The sequence below is a fragment of the Nothoprocta perdicaria genome, unplaced genomic scaffold (assembly GCF_003342845.1).
Source record: "Nothoprocta perdicaria isolate Ctin4 unplaced genomic scaffold, notPer1 scaffold_294, whole genome shotgun sequence".
In the NCBI taxonomy this organism is placed as follows: Eukaryota; Metazoa; Chordata; class Aves; order Tinamiformes; family Tinamidae; genus Nothoprocta; species Nothoprocta perdicaria.
In genome coordinates this window covers 336,130-359,711 of record NW_020455526.1, presented here as the reverse complement: position 1 = coordinate 359,711, position 23,582 = coordinate 336,130, and the positions used below count along the sequence as shown (strand labels likewise).

General features: G+C 46.5%; 2 protein-coding genes across 4 annotated transcripts; one reads left to right on the top strand and one right to left on the bottom strand.

Annotated features, from left to right (window-relative positions):
* Nucleotides 1-2,887: 2,887 nt before the first annotated feature.
* On the top strand, nucleotides 2,888-15,801 carry TCTN1 (tectonic family member 1). The gene is made up of 15 exons (XM_026041794.1): nucleotides 2,888-3,026; nucleotides 3,865-3,985; nucleotides 5,287-5,417; nucleotides 6,143-6,309; nucleotides 6,719-6,806; nucleotides 7,607-7,716; nucleotides 9,845-9,865; nucleotides 10,534-10,659; nucleotides 11,638-11,763; nucleotides 12,134-12,216; nucleotides 12,653-12,793; nucleotides 13,079-13,235; nucleotides 13,925-14,050; nucleotides 14,379-14,523; nucleotides 15,023-15,801. Exons 1-14 carry the CDS (start codon nucleotides 2,888-2,890, stop codon nucleotides 14,520-14,522), a joined length of 1,680 nt encoding a protein of 559 aa, XP_025897579.1. The 3' UTR covers nucleotide 14,523; nucleotides 15,023-15,801.
* On the bottom strand, nucleotides 10,371-20,307 carry HVCN1 (hydrogen voltage gated channel 1). Of its 3 annotated transcripts, none has more exons than XM_026041784.1 (8): nucleotides 20,272-20,307; nucleotides 19,993-20,099; nucleotides 18,356-18,601; nucleotides 17,954-18,058; nucleotides 17,514-17,745; nucleotides 16,462-16,574; nucleotides 16,036-16,119; nucleotides 10,371-11,303 (listed from the first exon to the last, which is right to left on the bottom strand). In XM_026041784.1, the coding sequence occupies exons 3-7, from the start codon at nucleotides 18,572-18,574 to the stop codon at nucleotides 16,054-16,056; spliced, it is 735 nt and encodes a 244-aa protein (XP_025897569.1). In that variant the 5' UTR covers nucleotides 18,575-18,601; nucleotides 19,993-20,099; nucleotides 20,272-20,307; the 3' UTR covers nucleotides 10,371-11,303; nucleotides 16,036-16,053. The 3 variants fall into 3 exon arrangements, with proteins under 3 accessions (XP_025897569.1, XP_025897568.1, XP_025897567.1); XM_026041783.1 differs by having other exon boundaries at nucleotides 10,395-11,793; XM_026041782.1 differs by lacking the exon at nucleotides 10,371-11,303 and having other exon boundaries at nucleotides 15,863-16,119.
* Nucleotides 20,308-23,582: the final 3,275 nt, after the last annotated feature.

Genomic DNA, 23,582 nt, shown 5'->3' with positions numbered 1-23,582 from the left:
AAGTGAGATTTGTTTTAAATTCTCAAACGCACTAAATTTGGCACAAAATCTGGRGCAAAGGGCATCCCCCTGGTTACTGCTGCCGTATTGAATCTTCCCAACTCAAAGTCCAAGATCCACTTCCATCAGTTCATTTAAGGTGCAAAACCAGATGAACTCTCCCCACTATGCTCGCTGGGACACACGGACAGATGCAGAGGGGAGCAAAGCACGAGCGCTGCACGGTGGGACCACCCGGTGAAGGCACAAGCAGCTTTTCAGCTCCTATCAAGACTGATACGCTCGGAGCTGACGTCAATYCTCCTTTCCCACTACCTTTGCCATAGCATTTGAGTACAATAAATATTACCTGTAATGCCATCTGCTGTACGGAGCCAGTCCGGAGTTTCCAAGCTTCTCATAATTTATTTAAGGGCTGATGTTGTGCTAGACCAGAATGCAGTTTATTTCAGCCTTATTTGTCTTTGTTTTGGCTCCAACTAAAACTGCCTGTCCGCTTGAGTTTTTAAAGTCATCCATCAGGGAGCAAAAGGACTGTTTTGTTTGACAAGACGAAGAAGCTAAAGACTTCTAAACACTTTTCAAAGATGCTAAAGCAGTAAGAACAATCTTACTGAATTACTAAAATAAGCTTGGATGAGAGAAACTGAAATGTAAATTGTGCTTTTTGCTTAAATGTGTTTTAGAAATGCCAACGGGTTGCAAATGCCACACTATTATATTTAAATGCACATCAAAATCTTCCTGCTTAAAATAATTATAGAATAAATCCTTTAAGAGGTTTCTAATAGACAGCAATGTAGAGTCTTAAATTGCTTGAATTTTCATWTTTTGGAACATCCTATATGAGGACCAGTGCCCTTTTAATTATTAACTTATGATGATAGGCTAAAGAAAAATCTCTGGGATGGGGAACATGTCTTATTTTCTTATTTATCAATGTCCTGACCTTGTCCTATGCACTATGGAGTTTGCTCTTTGGAACCTGCTTGTCAAGCTGTTTTTTTTTTTTTTTTTTTGGTTGGTGGTGGGATTTTTCAGATGTTTTCTCCTATACTTGTTTTTTGCTTACAAAAAAATACAAAACTATAAATTAAGCACCTTACTCCCTCCAAGCCCACAGATTAACTTCTAAGTCTAAAATTTTTTAGGACTTACAGGTAGGAAAAAATATCTTCACTCTTAGTGACTATCCACACGTGGTAAGTGGGAACTGATTAATCAAGGAAGTTGAAGGAACTATAAACCCCCAGGTCAGCATCAGCCAAGGAGATGCTTGATCTCAAACACGACAGTGGAGGAGAGAGCAGCCTCGTGGTGGAAAAGCCCCTTCGCAGAGGACTGCTCTCTCAGCTCGGACAAAAGCACCGCAGCAATTAGAAAAATGCAGAAATCTATTTTTTTTCTAATTGCAAATGGGTATGAACGGTTCAGTCACCTAACAATGATATAAGAAAAGAGTTTTATTCTGCTTGCAGCTGACAGGGAACCAACTTTCCTTTACAGGAGGTGCTAACTCTGCTAGCTGGGAACAGGTCCTCAATTGATGTCTGTGACCTGAGTCCATCTCTGTACTCAGCAGCACCAAATACCACTTGTTTTTCTGGGAGACCCCGTAGCCTCCTTCCATACACAGTCCGTGCACAGTCTCCACTGTGGCTGCAGCCGGTCTGGACACAGCCTTAAAGAGGAGTAAAAGGTACTTCCAAGTGGCAGGGACAGAAATCCAGGGTTGCACTTGTTTTAGCTGCAGGGTTGCAGAACGGTGGCTGGGGCACCCTGAGGCCAGCGGATCACACTGGATCTCTCCTTCCTTCACCATGTCCYTGGCACACCGATGACTTCCCAAGGRGGAAGATGACTCCAGGCTTTGGCCAGGCAACACGGAGCMGTTTCCAAACCACCCTAAGTAACCAGCAGCTGCTACCAGCTGCAGTGTGCTACAATCAGGGTGACCTTGGTGCCCCATGTGCGGCAGACAACAGCCCGTCCCCAGAAATGAGCACTTCTGTCAACACTCGGCTCTTGTGCAGCACCAGCGGAGCTGCAGAAACCTGAGCAGGATGAAGAGCTTCATTAACTCACCTTGTCTCCTTCTGAGATACGGTCTGCTCAGGCACTACGCACTCAGAAACGACAGCAGCAGGGGCAAAGATGCTGTACGTGCTGCGGAATCATTAGGGATTTCAATACAAGAACCTGGAAGGTGCTAAATTTGCATGCAGCGTGAGTTACCCTGCTCAGACGTTGTGGCTGGCACTGCGAGCACTCAGAGGCGTCAAAGGCAAAACAGACCGTGCCCTCTTGTGGCCACGAAGCTTTCGGCGGCTGCTCTTAGAGGTGACAGGAATGGCCCTGAAGGAAGAATAAGACACCTGGGTGTTGATGTCGCTCTGATGTACGAGCAAACACTGCAAAGCCAAAACCGAGAGGCCAGCTGCCTCCCAGTCACACCCAAACCCCGGATGTTAAAATTTGTGACATAACTCCACCGAACCTCGGCCGTTCACTCTGTAGCTCAACTTGCCCAACTATGAAATTGCTATAGAAACGCTTAAATATCCAGCAGTGGCATAAMTATATAAACCACGGGGGTTTGTAGCTCACAGTGAGGGGCTCCCCTCTTTTTTATTGCTTTTGCTGTTGTTTTTGCCTACTTTTCCCCCAGCGCCCAGGCWGCCCGGCCTCCCCTCACAGCCACCACCATGGCGGCCGGGCAGCCTCCGTCCCGCCATGCCCCGCGGCGGCCCCTCGCTCTCCCCCACCTCCCGCGGGCCCCTCTCCCATGAGGCCCCGGGGCAGGGGCGGCCTTTCCCGCCTCTCCCGTCATGCCCCGCGCGCCCCTGGTAACGGCGCGGGGACGGTTGCGTTGCTAGGGGCGGCCATGATGGCGGCGCTGAGGCCTGAGTCCCTCCTCATCCTCCTCCTGCCGCTGTTGCCGCCGCCCGCCAGCGCGGAGCCCGCGTCCCCGCCGGAGCCGCCCGCTGCCGCCCGAGTGCCGCACAGACCGGCCCCATTGACAGACGGTGGGTGCCGGGGCTGGGCCTGCATCCTAAACCCTCGAGGTGCTGATAGCACCTGGTCACTGTCCCACCGTCCCCATCTCCGGTTAGCGAGTAGCTCTTGTTTCCCAGCCCGGTCACCCCTCGCCAGGTCTGGTTTGGCACGTGGCCTCCTTAGGAAAGGGGCTCCCTGTGCTCCCGCCTCACAATCCCACGCTCCCCATTTAAACTTGCCGTGTTTAGGAGGGCAGCAGAAAACTCTGAACAGAACAGTCGGAACTTCAGAAATTCCAGGAAATACCTGGATACAGTTTGGGTGGACAGAGGCCATTCAGCGTCTGTGGAGAGTTGTGCAGCAGTCGAACTGCAAGGAAAGAGCTGCAGTTACCAGATTAAATACTCATTCGTGTCCAGCCTATGGAGTGCTGATCTTGTGTGTTTGCTACAAAAGCAGCTTTAAAGAAATAGCTCTGGTTATGTTGGAACATCAGGGAATGCATTAATGCATCTTGGAGCATATTTGATGCTTATAAACTGCATTGCTGTACCAAAACTCTCCTCTGTCCCCCAGCCCCAGCTGAAACAAACAGTATTGCTACASGATTTGTGTCTTTATCAGCAGCAATGAACAACAATTTAAAACTTTCAATATTYCCCTCAACCGGCTACCTTTTGGATTTCACAGGGAACACAGGCTCACATTTATAGTGTGCCTTGGAAGAGACAACTTTCAGAAACAACTTGTTTAAAAAAAAAAAATCAGTTTGGATGTAGACTTTTGACCACGGTCAGAATAAGGCAAGGTGAGAAATGGAAGTGCTCAGGTACCTGATTGTAACTGGGGTTTCAATCTCTCCCGCAGTTGCCAAGCTGTGTGTCTGCGATCTGTTGGTGGCGCAGTGTGATGTGAACTGCTGCTGTGACCCCGACTGCAGTGCCGCCGAGTTCAGTCTCTTTACCACATGTTCAGTTCCTATTGTCACGTAAGTGAATAAAGAGCTTCCTGAAATACAAAATCTGCTCCTTTTTGCTGCATGCATTTAGGAGGGCTCTATCTTCCCCTCTTGAAAATTCCTAACCCCTCCATGCTGACTATACTCTTTCCTACGCTTGTCTCATGCATTAAGCAGGGAGTCCTTTGCCCTCTGCAGGGAGAAGGGCAAATTAGCATCCCGTTTCCCATTCCCTCTTTTCCAAACCTTGTTTTTCCCTCTTCCATGGTCCAACTGTATGTGGACACTTAACTGGTGATGTTTTTCCCTCTTCCACGGTCCAACTGTATGTGGACACTTAACTGATTCTCCCTTCTGTGGGGAGAATAATGTATCTTTAGACCTTTATTGGTATAACACAGTGTCTGGAGGCTAAGAAAGTACCATGGGACGATTTGACCACCTCTGTGGAACCTCAGCAATTTCTCAGTAACCTTTCACTGGTGTTTATTATATCAGAGAGAAACATGATCAATCCAAGCCTGTAGTGAAATACTGRGAGTCACTCTGATCTTAGTTTTATGAGCAAGCGTCCAGCTTGTTCCCTCACTGCCGTTGTCRCTTAATAGAGAGCAAAATGTAACTTAATTATCAAAAAAACATGCTGAAAGTTGTTTCTTTGCTATTTACAGTCTACCTGAAAATACTTTTACCCACATTTCATCTTCTCAAGTAGAAGTTAAAGCTCATTTCAGAACCTTATTGTAAAAATCTCTTGGTGACCTCTCAGAACAATAGAACTCATCAATCTTCCCTCTGCATAAATTATGCCAATCATAAAGCTGTGCTTTATTCTCTGTGCTTTGAAATTAGAATTAGCAGTGATCCTTGAGTGCCATTTCTTATTGTTCTTGCACACAATGACTACTGCCACCCATTTACAGCTATTTATATAGATCAGAAAGGTCTAATCAGCACCTTCCTGAATGACAATTTAATTGTCTCAGGTGACTGTTCTGTCACTGACAACTAGACATGCATAAGTCATCTGAATCCACCCAGCTTGTCATCTTATTACTGTCAGGTTCTTCTCTTCACCACTGGTTATCTCCTATCTCTAYACACTGTTTCCTCTGTGAGATAAAGTAAAAGACATCTTGGAGATTTTTTTTATTACTTGTTATAAAATGATACCAGTCTTAGAAGGCTACAGAACTGCTATATTTATTATCTGGAAAAAAGAGTTACCCCATTAGTGCTTTTCGGGTGCTATCTCATTACAAGAGGATAATTTTTAAATGATTTAATACTAACTTCTAGTGGATTGTTGATTTTACTGTTGTTATTCACAGAGGTGACAGCCGTCTTTGCAGTCAGAAAGCTGCTATATATTCACTTAATGTCGAAGCAAATCCACCAGAAAGGATATTTAAATTAATTGACCACATCAATCCCAGTATTTTCTGCATTCATACTGCAAACTGTAAGTAGAGWTTTTAATCAATGCTAAGCATTTCCGTAGTATTTTTTGTAAGTTTTTTAGGTACCAGAAAGACAGACCAAAATTAAAAGCAACTTAACCTGATTATTCTACATRCTCACAGGCTGTATGTTGTAATCCATTCACTTGTGACATTATGGAGTTGAAACATCTCAGATATTCTTCTTAGTGTTCTCTGGGGAAAGAATGTCGTTGGCTCTAACTAGCTTAATTGCAAATTTTAATAAAGTTTTCCTTTGCATTAGAAACTATGGAGTTTAAAGAAATGACATTTTTCTCAGAAAAAGGGTAAAAAAATCTTTTTTGGTAAAGAATTTTGTAGAAGTGAAGAAATGATTGGTGCTCTCTACTCCAAAATTAATTTTGAATATGCAGTATTTATCTGAATGCTTAACATGGAAATTTTACTAGTTGACTTATCTTTGTTTTGGATCATATGATACTATTAGAAACCACCATTTTTAAAAGGGACTTACCTCTATCCTTAGGGTTAAGTATATGCTTTCATGAATTAGGGTGAAATCGCAAATTATTGCATAAATTATGATACCTCCTAGCTTTTCTTCTAAATATTCATCCTTTCTCATTTTCTGGTTATTGATTTTTATTTTTTTTAAACTCCCACCTCTCCCTCCAAAATATTTCTAAATACTGTTTCTGTATTTTGTATCCTAAGTGTTATCTCATTCCTTACACTGTTTTGACAGATAAACAAGCCCTCTCCTTCATTTCTCCTGAAACGCCAACTTCTGAAAATTTTGATCAATTGCTTAAACAGTTTGGAAGTGCCACTTTCAGTACTGAGTTTGAAAGCTGGAGTATAAACCCAGATTCACAAATTTCTTCTGATGCAAATGGAACGTACAGATACAAGGTAAATAATGGTCCTTTCCAATCAGTATTATATCAGTCCATATCAGACCAAGCAAGTATTTTTCTTTCGCATCTGCTGTAAAGAAGCTGTATTATCTCAGACAAACAAACTTTATTTTGGTCTTGAAATATAGAAATATCGGAGTAAAATGCAGTGGTTTGTGTGGGCCTACTTCAAAAGTGAACTGCATTAAGATTTGTGAAAAACAAGTAGCTGTTTTATTTCTGTAAATGTGAAGAGAGCTGTTAGATACGGCTTAAGAATTGACGAGCAGAGAGGTACACAAAATCGAGGGATGCAGTGTAAATRAAGGTGTCTGTTGTCCAGATTTGGTGTTAATGCAAATGCTCTAAAGCTTTCCATGAACTGAACTGTTCTACGTGCTTGAATATGTCCTCTTATTTGGCAGTATGGCGTTCCTATACAGACAGTGGATGCATTTGTGAGACTGCCTAGTCCTGTTGTCTCTTCCTGGTGTTCCGATGCTAATCCTGCAGGTTGGAAAATTTAAATTCTAATTTATTTAGAGGATTCTCCTGTTATTCTTGAGTCAGTAAAATAGTGTGCACACCAACTGAATTCAGCTAAAGGTTTTTGAACAAATGTTTTTCCAATAGCTTGTGTTTCTGTGGGTCTTTTTAGATATACACTGCAAGTTGTGTGCATCTAGATCAAAAATGCAGTTTTAAATATAAATTCTAAAAAGTATTGTTATTGGGCTATTTATTCTACTGAAACTATTTGCCATAACTGTTCTAATAAAAATAATAGGAGGGTGCCAGTATGAGGAAATAGATTATTACAAAGTAAAACCTATTTGGGCAGCCTTTGTAAGATGTCCCTTAGCCACAGCGAGGTTCCTTTCATAGCCTTACTGCAACTCAAGCCAGAGAGTCTAATCTGGGTCTGCATTTGGACTTTTCCTGCACTTCCATTAAAATGTGCAAAGAAAAAAAACCTGCATCTTTCCAAATCTTCTATTATTAAATATGGTAGCATAAAGATCATGATGATGACCATAGGAAAACTGAAATCTCTTGTAAGAGAAAGGCTTACCAGACTTATAATGTCAAATCTTCTTGTAGCTTTTCTTAAGCTTGTATTTTTAGGTAGTAATGTTTTGTCTCGTTGCATTTTTGAAGAAACTAAGGTGATGTCATGCTGTACACAACCCTTATCTGCAAAAGAAGTTACAGTTACTTTCAGTTTTGCATTTGAGGTCCTTAAGTTGTTTTYGTTTCTGTTTTTATTAATTGCTATTTCATTTCCTTCAGTAATGCTTATTTTTTTCCTCCAGGTTTTTTAGTAAACCAGGCTACAAAATGCAGTAGATTAGTAAGTGTGGAAACATGTAGCACCATTCAAGCAGTTAGTATGTTGTTCTACATTAACTCCAGTATTTTAGCAGTAAGTATGATTTGAAACCATCATATAGCTAACAGTTGGTATTGTTGATACATATATATGCACATATACACACACACACACACACACACACGCATTACATCTGCAAAATGAAGTAGCTTTTATTTCCTAAGGAAAGCAGTGTTTGATTTGGATTTTAAGTTCTGGATTTGGGGAAAAAATCTTCCTATGCAAAAAGATATCTATAAAGAAGGACTTTAAAAGTGTTTTTACTTCCAGCTTAGATAAGAATTTATTGCTGTCTGCTTAGCCAGCAGAAATCAGGGTCTTGAGGACACCAGCTCGTGTCACTGAGCTAATTGACTTAGTGCAGCAGCAGTTCTGTGCATGTGCATGTTTAAGCTCTTCCAAAAAGCCTATTACCATCATGTGTAAGCCTAGGCTGTCCGGGTTCCGAGGAGTTGAAACCTTTGTACCTAAGAAGCTGTCAGGTTAAATCCTGTGCATGCAAGCCTTAACTGCACACCTAGATTTTTAAGGGTGAGATATTTCACCCCAGGTCCTTCCTTCCTTCCTTACTCTCCTTCCCAGTGATAGACCATTTTGTCCTAGCAAGGACAAGCTCGTTAGCCTATTACCAGATCTACTTTTGGCTGATTTTCAAAGCTAAACTTATCTTTACATTTCTGAACTGGAAGATGCTTTCTGTATAAAAAAGTCTATTTTAAGGATGCGCAGGAAGCCAAATAAATAACCCATGCAGAATTACAACTGAGGTACATATTACCTTAACCTTGATGACCCCCTCCAGAAGGATAGGCATCAACAAGAAAGAGTATCCTCTTCTCCTTTAAAATGCTTTTAATTTATGTATTTATTAGAATTCAGTTAATTAGCACACCATAACAAGTGGCTGCTTAAAGGACCCTTGCAGTCTTGTGGTTCACCTAACAAATCCTAAAGCCCTTAGTGGTAGCACATACTTCCCTAAGTAGCTCACACTCTCACAGGTGGCATCATTCTCCTGGTCTTTAAGGACATAATTGAAAGCAGCCCAGGCTTCTGAGTTTTAGCTTTTCATTATTCTGCAGTGGAAGGTGGAAGAATTTCTGTATCAGAAATGCTTTGAGTGTTTCTACATATGCATAAGTGTTAGAGTCCTTGGAGCCTGTAGAACTACAGGAAAATTAAAAAACATTCCCCAGGATACACTTCAAGTGGCTGGATGGTTTTAAGTTCAGAAGCGTATTCTTTTTACTTGCTAGAACTCCACATAAGAATTTGTGCATGAAGTTTTTGCCAGTTACTCTGTCCCAGCTGAGGAGAAGGAAGGTTCCTGTTCCAAGTGCAGCAGAAGTTCAGGAGGGGTTGGGTGTCAAGAACTGGAGAATGACAAAGAGCCACCCGCGCTGGTCTGTAGGCAGCTCTGCTTCCCACAGGGACTGAAAACATGACGTGACTATAAAAGTGAATTTGGGGCTACTACCTTTGGGGATGGGCACAGGGGAGAGCAGGGAGCCCCTGTAGTGCCAGCAGGTGGAGCTGCCAGCAAAAGAAATGGCAAAATTCATGGGCCTTCTCAAGGAGAGGACAGGTACAGCAATTCCTTCAGAAAATCCTGTTATCATCAGCACATAGTGACTGCCAGCTTGAGCAGCCTGCATGATATAAAGATACTGATGATTGTAACACATGTGCAAGCTACCGTGGCCTGTGCAGCAGAGTCGAGAGGTATTGAGGGTTGTGTGGTACCCTCCACCACGCACAACACTGGGACTCTTCACGTGAGGTGGTCAGCGAGCGCTGTGCAGGTGACAGGGCACAGTGGTGCTGCTGGACTCCACTCAGTGGGAGRCAGCAGTGAGCCTGGGATCGTGCTGCTATTGACGTGGCTTCCCAGTGACCTGCAGGGCCCAAACGCACACYCTGGGCACAGGTAACAGAGCTGTGAGCAGTCCCAGGCTGAAACAGCATGTGCTCCTCAAGGACAAGGTCTGTGTAAGCACCTCTAGCCACACAGCTGGGTCTGATTGCTGAGCTGTTCCTCAAGCTGTTAGGTCAGATGTTGATATAAATATGGGGCAGTGTGTGCCAGGCTTCATCTGCATCTTTGCTATTTTTTCCCCCAAAATTCAAAAAATAATATTTTTTTTTTTTTTTTTTACTTTAGGTACCTAAGTCAAGTCAGATGGTGAGTATCCATCTGTCTTACTTGGAACAACTGATGGTAAAAGGCTTGCTCTTTTATAAGCAGTGAGAGTATTTTACTGACTTTATCACCACTGGGACTTTGTCCTTGCTCTTTAATGAAAACATTAAAACATCAAACAGAGCACTCACATGTGTTAGAAGCCAAGTGCCACATTTCCTATCAGTAATGATACTTAGCAGCTCTAAGATAATACACTACCTTCTGATGCATCACCTCCAGGTATAACTCTCTTTTAGCTAATTTTTGTCACTTGAAAACAGTCCCTCATGTTGAATTTCAGCAACACACGTAATAATGCAGCTGTTAAAGGATTGTTGCCTCCTGCTTCTGTGGAAGAAAACCCTGAAGTAGCTCTTCTCTGTGTGTCTTCTTCAAGGAATARAGGAGGTGCTGGTAGTACCTGGCTAGTACAGGTGTATCCAGGAAACAAACATGCTTACTTAAAAGAGAAACACACAAAAAACAGTTTTAAAGTTATAAAATACTTTATAAAGTAGAATACAAGCTATATAAAATACAACAACTAGGCTTCTTTCATAGAYAGAAAAGTACTTGTCCATCCTTTAAAATTCACAAACATAATACTACACAAAAGGGCAAAAATGTTTATACACAATAATCAGAAATGGCATGAATTTGTTTTTCAGGTTAATATTACTGTCCAGGCCATAGTTGTTCAGTCTGTGAATGGAATACGGACCTTACTTGACAGTAATGAGGTCCTGAGGCTCCCTGCAGTTCTGGATGAGCTGTGCATAAACATAGTTCTTGGGGTAGGTACAACCATTCCTTTTGCTCCCCACGGTGGATGGAATGTACATATACATCAAACCATTTCTGATTCACAACTTACAGAGACTCAAGAAAAACTTTGCCCAGTTTCCATACACAGTGACATTGCTAAAGTAAATGCAACAGGAGAAATTGCCTTTGGGATGAAAGAGAACGTTTTGCAACAAATATATGTCATATACGTAAGGAGGAGATGAAATCAATTTCTGTTACTAATATGTGTATCTGACCTCACAGACAATAAGATGAGCCTAGAATCCAAGTTGTTAGGCTTGGGAGATGATGATCTGAGGCACAAGGGTGGGAGGGACAGAGGAAGACACCATGCAGATCACGTCATCTTTTCATCTTGGATAGCTGAATATTAGGGAGGAATATTAGAAAAGGTTTCCGAGAAGTCAATTTTAGAGACTCTAATCCCAGGTCCATTTCTGACCATTGCTGATCAGCTGTTTGATTGGTAACAGTCATGTCCTTTGTCTGACCTCTTTGCAGATGTCATGTTTTTGTCTGTCAGGTTAGACCACCCCTTCCTTCTTGTTCTTGAAGCTCTCCTCCTTGGCAGCCAGGAAATGAGTGACAAAGTAGAATAAATAAGCGGTTCCTCCAAACCATGCTCTGTAACCTTTAGGAGAAAGCTAGGTCAATGGATGGAGGAAAAGCCTGTCTAAATAGTCCCTATGTATCAGTAATTATAAAAGTGAGAGCCACAAACTTGTGTTTTTAATTGCCAAGACTTGTACAAGGAGTAGTCACCAATACATCAGTACTGGAGCAGCACTCCAGTTTCCTCCTATTCTCTGGCTTCATCTTGTCATACTGCAAATGAGCACATAGGACATGCACAGCGTAGCAGAGTGGGTTTTAAGCAAGAAGCATCTTGTATACCTTTTAATTCCTTTACGCTACTTTCATACTTGCGTGTATTTGTTTTAATATACAAAATGGTTTGTTTTCAGGTGAGTTACCATATTACATACACAGAAGCGGGAGAAATAACAGGAGCAGCTGCTTCTTTTGTCTTGGGGGCAATTACCAAAGAAACGCTTTCAATACAGCAGAGCTTCGAAATCAGCTTTACTCAGGTAACTGCTTGAGATGTTACGGACAACTTGCTGAAAGACATTTAATTACAGAAATTACTAAACTTGAATCAGAACAATTATAGCAGCAAGGTAAAGGGTAATTTGCGCTGGGTACATAAATGAGGCAGCATTTCATGACTGCGCACTAAGGGCCTCCGAAGTCTGTTTTTCACATTTAGAAGAGGCAGTTTGTGACGATGCACAATGTACACAGTGAAGGCAAAGCCTGATAGCAATGTTGAGAGAACTGTTACAATCTTACAGAGATGTTTTATATTATCTTTGTTCAAGGCCCTTATACCTGAATTATTTTATGTTTTGCAATCATTTCAGTGCAGGATGAAATCTAAGATGTAAACTTGTGTTACAGGTAAATACAAAGCCAGCTCCTCTCAGCGGCAACCCTGGTTATGTGGTTGGACTGCCTGTAAGAGCAGGCTTCAGGCCGCATGGATATCCTTGACCTGTTGAAATTTGGTTTGCAGCAGAGGCAAAGCACCTTTTAAGCACAAAGCAAGTCCTTTGAAGAGAGACCTTCCTCATAGCGAAAAGTAGACCAAGGGATCTTGCACTGTTCTGGCACACCTTCCAGTGTGCCAATCCCTTTCTAGCATGCCATCTATAGCATTTATCTGTTCTTTAGGCAAAGGGTGGTTTTTGGCTGTTTTGCAGAAATAGCAAATGACTCAGTCCTTGCTGCAATCTCATGGGACCTTTTAGAGGAGGTAGGTTTAGACCTTCATAGTACATTCCACTGCTGCTCTACTTTGTAAGAGAGGAATCTTGAGCTATTACAATATTTTTTCAGATCTATTTTAGCTACATGACTAAGGATTCTTTCTTTATAATATATTATCAAGCATTGAAGTTGTCCTTAACTGTATATTACATCTGGCATCATTCAAAATACTGACAAATATGGTCAATTTACCATTCTGCAAAGTACCTCCAACCAAGACTGCCTGGCAGCAGCGGGAGCCAGAACCCCTGTATTATTTGGTTATAACATGATATCAGGCTGTAAGTTAAGGTAAGAGGAAATCTCTTCTTTCTTGATTAATACTTTTAACACAATGACAACTCTTTCTCTTAGAATCTGCTCAGATTCTGGGACATTCATACAGCTGTAACAACATCAGGAGCTGAGTATTTAATTACAAGAACCACCTTTAATTAACAGTGCTCTTTCTCTTGGAAAGATTGTGTACATTAGTGATTGTTAGCCAGAAGGCTTGAACAGTGCATGAGAGCAAGGAGAAATTATTATTGTGCCAAAAATGCACTTTGTTTTATTTTTTYCTCTTTTTCCTGGAAGAATCACTGCAGCTATGGACTGCCAACTCCTGGCTCAGACGCTCCTAGATCTACTGAAGGGACAAAACTTTCCTGAATACGTGGCCTCATTTGGTAATTCTCGAGCCCAGGATGTGCTTGACTGGGTGCCGATAACTCATCTGCACGTCTCTGACCAGGTGAAGTTCGCCCTGCTCCTGCCCCTGTTGCCCCTCCCAAGGTCCTCTCTTGCCCAAGATCTGTACCTGTACTCATCCCCTCTTCTCAGGCCCATTGGGAAAAAGGAAAATGCAGAAATAAACTGGGGAAAAGTCCTCCTGGAATATCCAAAACAAGGAGGAACACTTGACATAAGGAGAGCGTTTACTTTTAATGAGGGTGGTATCCAGACTTCTCAGTTACAGAGCAGAGCAACCCATTAGGCAGGAAGCAACAGCCCCAGCTTAGAGTGTTGCTCTGCAACTGGGATGAAGCACAGCTGGTGAAGCCAAAAGACTGGACTAACAAAACCAGTTTTTGTGCTCGATGCTAAAATRTCATTAGAACTGGAGGCTTCAGAATTCTGTCCTGGTGGAGTTAAGGGTTTCGTACTGCCCTGGCAGCCTTACTGAAACAAGTCATCTCTACGAGAGAAGCCTCCTGCTTGCCCCTGGAAAGAACAGGCTCAGCAATATCACAAAAACCAAAGTCCAACTGAGTTAATATCCAAATGTATCCTGCACTTCAGAGCTAGAATTGTCATGTCTGAAGTGCAGTTACCCAGTCAGTTTGTCACCTTTGAAAGTGCACAGAAAAGTCCTAGTTTTACATRATAATTAATGTGGTTACCTCTGTACAACAATGAAAGAATTTATGATGTTTCTTTCAGAGCTCATGCCAAATACCAGTATCACTTGAAATAGAAGTGCAGTGGACTAAGTATGGCTCCCTAGTCAATCCCCAAGCCAGAATAGTGAATGTTACAGCAACTGTCACTACTACCACATTTAACCAGGTATGTCATTAAATTGCAGGATTTAAGATGAAAGGAAGGGCTTGTTTTATTTAGGGATCAACTGTACGATAGCAGCCCAATTAATCACTTTAGATAAAGGTAAGACTCTGTGTTAGAATGTATTGCATCCAGTTCTTGTTCCAACTCAAATATAACTGGGCTGCTTGCCAAGGTACACTTCTCATAAAAGTTATACATCATTCATAAAATGAAATCTGAAACTGCCAAGAAAAAAAATAAATACAAGCAACAGCTGAATACTTAACCTATTGCAAAAAAAGCAGTGAAAGAGAAGACTGAAACTAATGCTCGGGTGCTTTCATTGCAGCTGCCCTCCGGAAGAGAAAGGACTGTTCCTATAATGAGTTCTGTTGTTTTCACTGACATTTCTTCGCCTGCAGAGCCAGGCTATAAGGCTCGGCCTACCATTAACGTCAAGCTACCCTTTGATTTTTTCTTTCCGTTTGTCTAAGGTAAATGCGCATCAAAAAATCATTATTTCTGTTTTCTCTGATTTTGAGCATGTTTCCTAAAGCAAGAGGGTTTATGTAGTTGGGCAATTGGTTTCTTCTAAGATGTAGACACAGTGMTTCAATACAGGGCAAGGAGAAAGGCTTCAGGTTCTCACAGATTAGGGGTGAGGAACCTCGGTGGGAAGTTCCAAATTATAGCCCTGCCAAAGGCAAAAAGGCTGCGGGATGAGCTGTACATCCCTCTGTCCTGCCTGGGCTGGGAGCTGCCCCTCAGCCCTGTCCACAGGGACCCTGAACTGGCTGCGCAGGAAGGGAAGGGGACGGAACATCGGGCCACTGCCCCACAGGAAACCAGGCTGCRTCATCTCTGCTGTTCACAGAATAACCTGTTAACTAATCACGTGCTATTTGACAAGGCCTCAGCTTTATTTTATTAATAAGACACATATTTCCAGCTATTTTTTCCCCAATCCACTAATTAATTACCTTTCTTCTAAAGATTTAACAGTTACGTGATGCTTACAGAAGAGCTCAATGACCATTCCAGCTGGCTCTGACTGAAAGTGATTGGAGAAGCTTCCTACAGCCGACACASTTTAAGGTTCCCCGTTCAGTGAAACTTACTCTTCAACTAAAAATACGTTCACCACRGAGACCTAGTACCTGAAAAAGTTGGCATTGTGTTCAAACACCAGCCTGCTCCTTTAGAATATGCTGTCAAAGGGTTTTTCTGGAATCTTGACTATTCCCAGCAGTCCACTCACCTACATCTGTTCTTACAAACCCCGGTTCTTTTAATGCGTTGATTTATGAGCTATGAAAGCAATGGAAAATTTGTACTGCAGCAGGCTGCAAATGAGCACTTACATGGAAGACGACAGGAGAGAAAATAGCATCAGAATTCAAATCTGCTGGTGCGGCCCCAGGCAGGGTTTGACGTAAGGCACCTCTCATTTGCCTGTCTTTTGGTGCCAGTTTGTCAGCTAAAGGAGTGGTGTTGATATTTTTGGAAGGGAACGTTTTATAAATAACGAGGTAGCACAAGCAGCAACAGAAATGAGGAAACTACTAACAATGAGAAAAGAATGGTTAGCAAAAAAGAGATGTAGCAACAATGAACAGTCATTGTGGAGAAGAAATGGCCTTTTTGGCCTGGATCCTTATCGTTTGCGCTGCAAGATGCTACAAGATGTTGCTAACACATAACACATGGCAGAAAACTGCAATTCTTTCAAAAAAGTGGTACTTCCTGGATGTATAGCTTACAAAATGCATCTTTATTATTAAATTATTTTGAAGCTTTGTCTATACAACTGTACAGGAAAGGTTTTATGAAATCACTGTTTATAGGGAATGTGTGTTTAATTTTCCAATAAACCTATTTTTGCAATACCAGGATCTAATCAAATGTTTATAGACCACTCTGTGCAAGAGAAAGCAAAGAGATAGGAAAACCTTCCACRTCAAACGGGCGCTTTCCAACACCACCCTCTCCACGGCAGACTTCCCCACCTTCAACAAAGCGGCCTCCTATTTTGGCTCCCCGATGAGTCCGTGCTGTTTTAACAGCCTGTTAAGCCTCTCAATTTCTTGCTCCTGTTGGAGACAGAAGTCATTACTGTAGCTCTTACCTTAAACRTTTTCCCAGCTTCCTACATTCCTTCCTGCCCCTGAAATACACCTGGCGCTGCAGGGAAAGGGACAGCCTGGGTAAAGGGAGCAGAACAGAGGTAGCCCCCCTTCCTTTGCAAGGGAAGCAGCTAAGGGAAGCGCAGACAGGACCAGAATGGCAGCGGTTCTGGAATCCAGCAGATCCCACAACTTTCTGGTGAGGAAACCAAGCCGAGGGCAGCAAGCTTGCAACAGGCTCCCGGCCGGCCTGTCCAAGGGAGTGCTGCAGGATGGGCCTTCCCTGCTTCAGTTCAAGGCGTTTCTTACCTTCTCCGTGCAGCTGTACTCAAGTTGCTCGACCTTGGTCGCAAGCTGCAGGTTGGCTTGTTTTAGCTTGGACACCTGCTGCTCGGAGCGGGTCTTTACAGATAAGATGATCCCTGTGGAGCAAAGGCAGCGGAGGTGAGCGGCGCCCGGCGCTGGGTGGCTGCGTCGCCCGCACGGCCACAGCGTTTTGCAACGTTTGCAAGGTCTGACCATGCAGCGGGGCCACCGCGAGAGACCTCCCTTCTCTACTGAAGCCCTGGTAGGTTATTAACCCAGCCCCATAGCCCAGGCAATTTCTTCCCACCATTTTCTAAGGAGAAAAAAGAGCTGGGTAAGAGGCTGCAGAACAGCATGTTCTTTCCCACCGGCTGCTTGCAGCCCAAAATGCACAAGCGCAGGTGGCACCCGGGCCCCGTTTCCAGCAGCCCCCAGCCYGGCGCTCGGGTTCCCATCCCTACGGCYGCAGCGGCGACGCTGCCGATTTGCATTGGCAGCAKCAAACCTCTCGCAGCCGCCTGCGGCCAACGGCCACAGGGGCAGCCAGCTGCGACGGGGCAGGTTGTGTGTCTCCCCTCCTCACGTTAAACACTGAGGAGCACGAGGAGCAGGCGGAAGATTTCCTTGCAAACACATGACTCTTCCTCCCGCAAAACAGCCCTTTAGGAGACACCAGGTCTGCAGGAGGGTGCCCGAGACCAGCTAGGCTCCGAGCCTCACTCCAAGGTGTCCTGCTCTTGCCTTCCCCCTTCCCGGCACGGCTGCCAACGGGGCACAGACAGCAGCAACAGGGCACAGACCCCATCCCAGCCGCCCCTTCCTCTCTCCCAGCTACCAGGGTCATTTCAGCCAAGTCCAGTGTCAAGCACATGCCAAGAGGACTCGGCCCAAGGTTTTGTGCCAGAACGAGGGACAACCTCATGGCCGTATTTTTGATTTAATCCCAAATTAATTCTCAGGAAGGAAGGAAATGGCTGCAGCTCCAATTATTGCAGAAAAGGCCCAAAATTCGTAGCTCTGAGCACTGATGATGCCGGGGCCATGGGGGCACCTACCATTAATGATCCTGGCCACGCGCCACAGCCGCAGGAGTATCAGGAGCCCGACGGCTTCGAACTCGTGCTCCCGGAAGAGGAGGACTACGTCAAGGATGAAGGACACAACGACGACAACTCCATCCAGCACCTCAAACTTGTGGTGGAAGAACTCCCGGCCATAGAGGAAGAYTTTAAACCCAACTTCAACCAAGAAAATGGTCAAAATGCAAAGGGAGAGGTAGTGAAAGACCTGGGAAAAGAGGGGGCGGGTTTAGAGCTCAGAAATCCCCCTCCTACGCACGGTCACCTCGTGTAGGCTGGACAACAGCCACGAGAGGGGCACAAGATGCTGCTGAAGCGGCTGGCCAGGCCAGAGCCCATGGCCATCCTGGGGAGCAGCCTTTGAGGCACCACTGATTGGGAGCAGCCGTGGGCCCTGCTGCCTCCCCGCGGTTTACCTTGGGCGCAAGCTTGTATCTGTCCGGGTGGATGATCTTCAAGTCCATGAGCAATTCCCCAAGGACCAGCAAGGCGTCTACAATGACCAAGCAGACGACCACAACCTGTTGGAGGAAGAGAGCTGCCCTGAGACCCTCCATGAGGCGGCTGGATGGGCTGGCACCACCTGGCAGGGAAGAGGCACTTGGTCACCCCGCCAGACCCTGCCGCRCTGGGTGGTATCCAGGGTGGTTGGCCAGTTATTCCCACAAACTCTCAGATTCATGGTTGAACCCCTGGCTTTGGCTGGGACCCAGCYGTGCCGCTCCGGGGCCTCACGGGCCACCGGGCGCCAGCCCTGGCGCTGCCTGGGGCCAAGCCTCACCGGTATTTCCGCCTTCCCTATTTTTATCTGCCCTCACCTGGAACCGGTGGGAGCTGAAGAGCTTTTTCAGCACATCCTGGAAGGACATGCGGCTCCGAGCGGGCTCCAGCTTGAGCTCCGACTGGGGTTGCTTCTCGCCACTCTCCTGCCCGGCTGCTGCCTCCTCCTCCTCTTCTTCCTCCCATTTGCGGTAGTCGTTGTTCCAGCGTGCCGGGTCATCCCCCACGACCGTGAAGTGCTTCAGGTACCTGGACATGGCTCCGGRTCAAGCTGGCACCGATGGCTGGAACACAAGAGCCGAATGTTATCCTGTGCAGAGGGCACCCAGAGCCCCCCGGGAAGGCGGCACGGCTGGCGCGTGACGGGCCCGGCTGACGGGAAGTTGCTCAACGGTGGGTTCTGCATCGGCTCCCACGCGGGTCCCCAGCACCTCGYGTAGGCGCTTCCTGCCCCGGAGCTGCTGCCGCCGCTTTCCCCAGCGTCCCACTCGCTGCATGGCGAGGAACTTGCCTGCGCAGTATTACCAAACACCTCAAACCGAGCCGTAACCACTGGGGAAACACCAGCCTTATCTCGGGGTGCAGGAAAGGAGGCAGACGATGTGCCAGGGAAAGAGACATCGTGTTTCTATGAGCTGTTTTCATGGCCAAAACCTGAAAGAGGGCACTTTTCCTCCCTTCCCTTTGTCCTCCCATTCAACAAGCCRAGTGAGACCACCCCAGGGTCAGGAGCTCCAGGATAGGCACCATGGAGGACAAGGCAGCCTCTGGCTGCAGCCCGAATGGGCCAGGGCTGCCAGCTCCTGGGCTCRGCACTGAAAAACACCCCATCAGAAGCCTCCGTGCACCCAGGCCCCTTTTATCCCCTCAAGGAGCCGCTTCCTCTTTTAGGCGCCCCCGTGGGGCAGCCCGTCCCGGTGTCCAGATGCAGTCCTGGCTGGGTGACCCCCAGCCCCACACCCTGGTCCCAAGCTGGCCCGGGCTCAGCGCAACCTGTTCTTGGCACCGAGGGGCTGCTCTTGGCCTGTCCATCCATCCTGCGGGCCGTCCTCCTTCCCTCTCTGGTCTGCGATGACCAGGAGGGCCTGGGACGGGACCGGCTGCGGCAGGAGCTGCTCGGCATTGCCCAGCGCGGCAGCGAGAGGTGCCAGGAGGCAAAGTGGRGTCCTGAGGCACCCACATCCGAGCAGGGAGTGCAGCCGGGCTCTGGGCTCGGTCCCCATGCAGGCGGCCTTGCACTCCCCATTTTGCCCCCCCAGCTGGGCCYGTCACGGCTCCGGAACAGAGCCAGGGCCGCTGGCGCCGGGAGCTGCAGCCCGGAGTGGCCCCAGCCGCCTCACTGCCAACGCGGGGAGGGACCGAGCGGCGGAAACGGCGCATCCGGCCCCGCCGAGTGCCTCCGGTCCGACCCGCGGGACCGAACCCGACCCCTCCGCTCCCAGCCCGGTGCCCCCCCGGCCCCGCTACCGTGTGTGTCCCAGCTGCGCTTGCTGCCTCCCCGGCCTGGCCCGGTCCGGTCCCGCCCCCGCAGCCTCCCCCGTGCCCGGGCCGCCCTCCCGCCTCCTCCCCGTGCTGGGTCCCGCGGCCCAGACAGCGAACGGGGCGTCCCGYCAAGGGACCGCGGGCCGGGCCCCAAAGCGCGGGGCCTGTAACACGTCCCCGGTTCTCAACTTACGCCCTGGGGAGGCTCCTCGTYGCACCTGGGCTCTCCGGTCCTTCAGCCACGAGCTTGCCTGGAAAGCGCGGCTACAAAAACCTCTGGAAACCTTCTCCCTTGCGCCTCTGTTGGGACAAACTGGAGTTATTTTTAATTCCCTCCRAAAGAAATATCTCACTCTACCTCTTCGTGCTTCTATTAAAACCTTTCCCTGGGTAAAAGGGATCAGCATCAGATCAGAAACTGCCTCCCCCTGCAGAAGGCAAAAGCAGCCACACACACTCCCAAACCACCAACCTGCAGAGCACAAGTGAGCGGGGAGGAGAGGCCTCACAGGCTTCTGCCTAGTGGAGGAAGGAAGGGTTTTATTTGGGGCGTTTCCAGCTATTTATGCTAGTTGGCCTCAGCTGCATTCAGAAAATACTAAGATGGAGCTGAGCTGGTTACCTGACAGGGAGCAGGTGTTTGTCTCAGCTGCTGGGGCTTTGCCGGGGCGATTACAAACACCAACYTGTCTCAGAACTGAAATAACTCAGYATRTCAGTGTGTTTCTCAAGAGCTCAGTGGGACTGCATTTTAGCCAGGTCCATAAGGAGCCTGGAAACCAGCAGAGCCCCYGTGTCCACTGTGGAGCTCCGGGCAGACGGGGCAGAGCAGCGGAGAGCTTTGGCCCAGCCCTGGATGTGAACACAGAACCTGAAGCACTGCAGGCTGCCCCACCACCGGCCTCAGCCTGGAGCCTCCTCTCGCAGGACTTCCCGCTGGCCACGTTCCTGCTATTTAAGCTCCACAAGTAAGCGTAGCCACCAGCGCTCCAGGGAATCGCCCACCCAGTGCCTGCCCTCCAGATCTATCAGCTGTACRGGATCTGCCTGGAGAAAACTCTGACAATGCTCTCCTCAAGCTCCTTGTCTGGGGGCATTTTCCTGACTAAACGAATGTGAAACAGCMGTTTTCCAAGATTTCCTACGGCTCTTGCTACGCATCCTTATTGCATGTGCAGCCTGTATCGTGTAACCGGTTGTTTTCTCAAGCAGCTTCCTCCAGGCAGTCACTCAAATGCATGCTGTGAACGCACGTACCATTTGCTGCACTATTTCTGCAGAATGCTGTTTCACACAACAGATCTGTAAATTCGCCCTGCCTTAGGGCGATCTGTTCTGCAGCAGGACACAGCTACGTGCCCGAGATGCAGAAAGTGACGTCCACGCGTGGGGCRGCAGGGCCGGGAGCACCACTCCACWCCGGGTGCTGCACCCACCTCGAAGCGGCTGCGGTGCCCCAGGGCTGGACACAGGCGTAGGTCTCCCCACTCCACGAGGGCTGTGCCGGCCCCAGCAGCTACAGACTGTAACGTGTCAGGGCGGCTACCACTGCTGGGTGCTGGGCACCTGTGTTCGGAGCTGAACGGGGATACAGAGCAGCCAGTGCAAGGCAGARATCAGACTGCATTGCATGAGAGTGGGATGACGCTTTCTAACACTGACATTCAAACCTCTCCTATTACTAGAAGCAAGTGGGGTAGTAACCCAGCTGCTTKGAAAGAGCAGTGAAGTGCCCGAGATGACAAGCAGGACGGGATGCTCCTGGAGGAAAACAAGCCTTGGGTCACGCTGCCTCGCGAGCAGCTCTGCTCTCACCTCTGCACGGGYGGCTGTGAGGCTTCCAAGGCTGAGCAGTGGTACAGCGCCTCCCACGCRCTCTTTTCTTGAATCAGATCTGCCTCTGCAACTAACATTGTTCAAGGTCAGGTCTAAAGTGCATAATAAATGTGTATACGCATCAAGGACTCAAGTCCCCACACCCATCTTCCTCTAGAGGCTGCCTCGGTACTGTTGTGGATTTGGTCCAGTTCACACTGCAGGCAAAAATAAGGTTTTGTTCTTGGTTTTGAAGCCCTCAGCTTCCCTCAACAGCCTGGCCTGAAAAGCACAGCAGCTCTGACAAACTTTGAAGAGAAGCAGAAACCACTGAAGGTGTCATGTAATAAGAAACAGTAGAGTGGAATGGTCAACAAGACTCAGTTCCTCTGCTTATAGAAACTTCCCATTATCTAGAATATCATCCCTATCAATAGTGTTACTAGTTAACACTCTCTTACAGGTAATGTGCTTGAGGATGTGTGGCATCCTGCAAAACTTACAGGAAAACTTGCATTTATTACAACTTTCCTGCTGCTTTTGTGGTGACTTTCAAGACGTCAGCGYCCCTCCCTACTGCAGTTTGCAAAGCAGAGGGATGCTCATGATAGAGCCCGTGTTTGCTGCCAGTTACTGCTTGAAGTGTCCTACAGCTACACCCATGGGCATGAGGAACAGCACTCATAGAGCTACCTGCTTTACTCCCCTCTTACATTACTGAAATCCTGATAGGCAACTGCTCACAAAGATAAAGCAGGAACACGTCACATGGAGCAGGACCTCAGTAAATATTTACACACTATTAATTTGTTGGGTAAACTAGGGCTCCATTCAAGTCTCATTATTAAAACAATAGGAAAGGGCTGCAGCTGCTCTCCCTCTGCTGATYAAAAAGCAACCTAATTGCTGTTCCTAGCAATGAGCATAAAACATCCTCTACCTGTACCCATCTGTTCTTAACCTGCAAGAGGCTCAGCTGTCGTGCCTGCTTTTGACATCTCCGCTCTTGTGCTGGACTTCCCTGCTGCACTGGTCATCTGAACTGCCATACTGGAGCACTGGACACAGCCCTTCCAGGGTGCACGGCCCTGAAACAGTCACAGGGAGGAGACAAGGCTGAAGGAAAAAGCTTTGACAGGGTGACACTTTAAGGGGTTGCTGAGCTACTGCTGGAGAGGCGAACACCTTCGTCCAGCTGCAGCTAGATCAGTAAGAGAAGCAGGTGGCCACATCACAGAAAGTGTAAGGCTATAAGCCTCCCTAAGCAGTCCTGTCACCRAAACAGCATTTGTGTCTAGGTCAAGACAATCAACACTTCCACAGTGCACATTCTACCCACTGCCTTTCCTTGTGCTCTAACCTAGTTTAGGCAAAACTTTTGCTGAAGTGATGGACAACAACTGTAAAGCCTGGGAAGCTGGAAGCATATATACAGTGCTCATTAAGTTTAGACAAGACCGAACCAAAAATCTGTGGGTTTCTAGAACAATTTATTTATCTAAGTTGGGTGTTCTGAGAGGAGCAGTGTATATGTGGTGATAAACTGACACTGAGAAGATTTAACAATTTCTTCATTTAATAAGTGATATCTACTACATGGTATTGTACACTGTTATCTGTTCAAAAAAGATTAACAGTTTTAAAAAAACACGATACTGTGAGAGATTTGTATAAACTGGTGATCAAGATCAACTCCTCTGGCTGGGTTGGCTTATCACACCGGTTCCTCTGCTTCTTTGTAAAACAAAGTCTTTAGGCTAAAATGCACAAAATCACTCAGGCAGACCTAGAACCCTTTCCATAACTTCCAGCTTTCTGAAACTGGCTGTCATAGGACTGATGCAATTGTAGAAAAGTCCCTTCATATTGGAAATTGTACAAAAAAGTATTCACTTTTACCATTAATAGAACAAACAGCACAGTATTTCTACTTGCTATTTCAAGCCAAGACTTCCTGATATCTCCAAG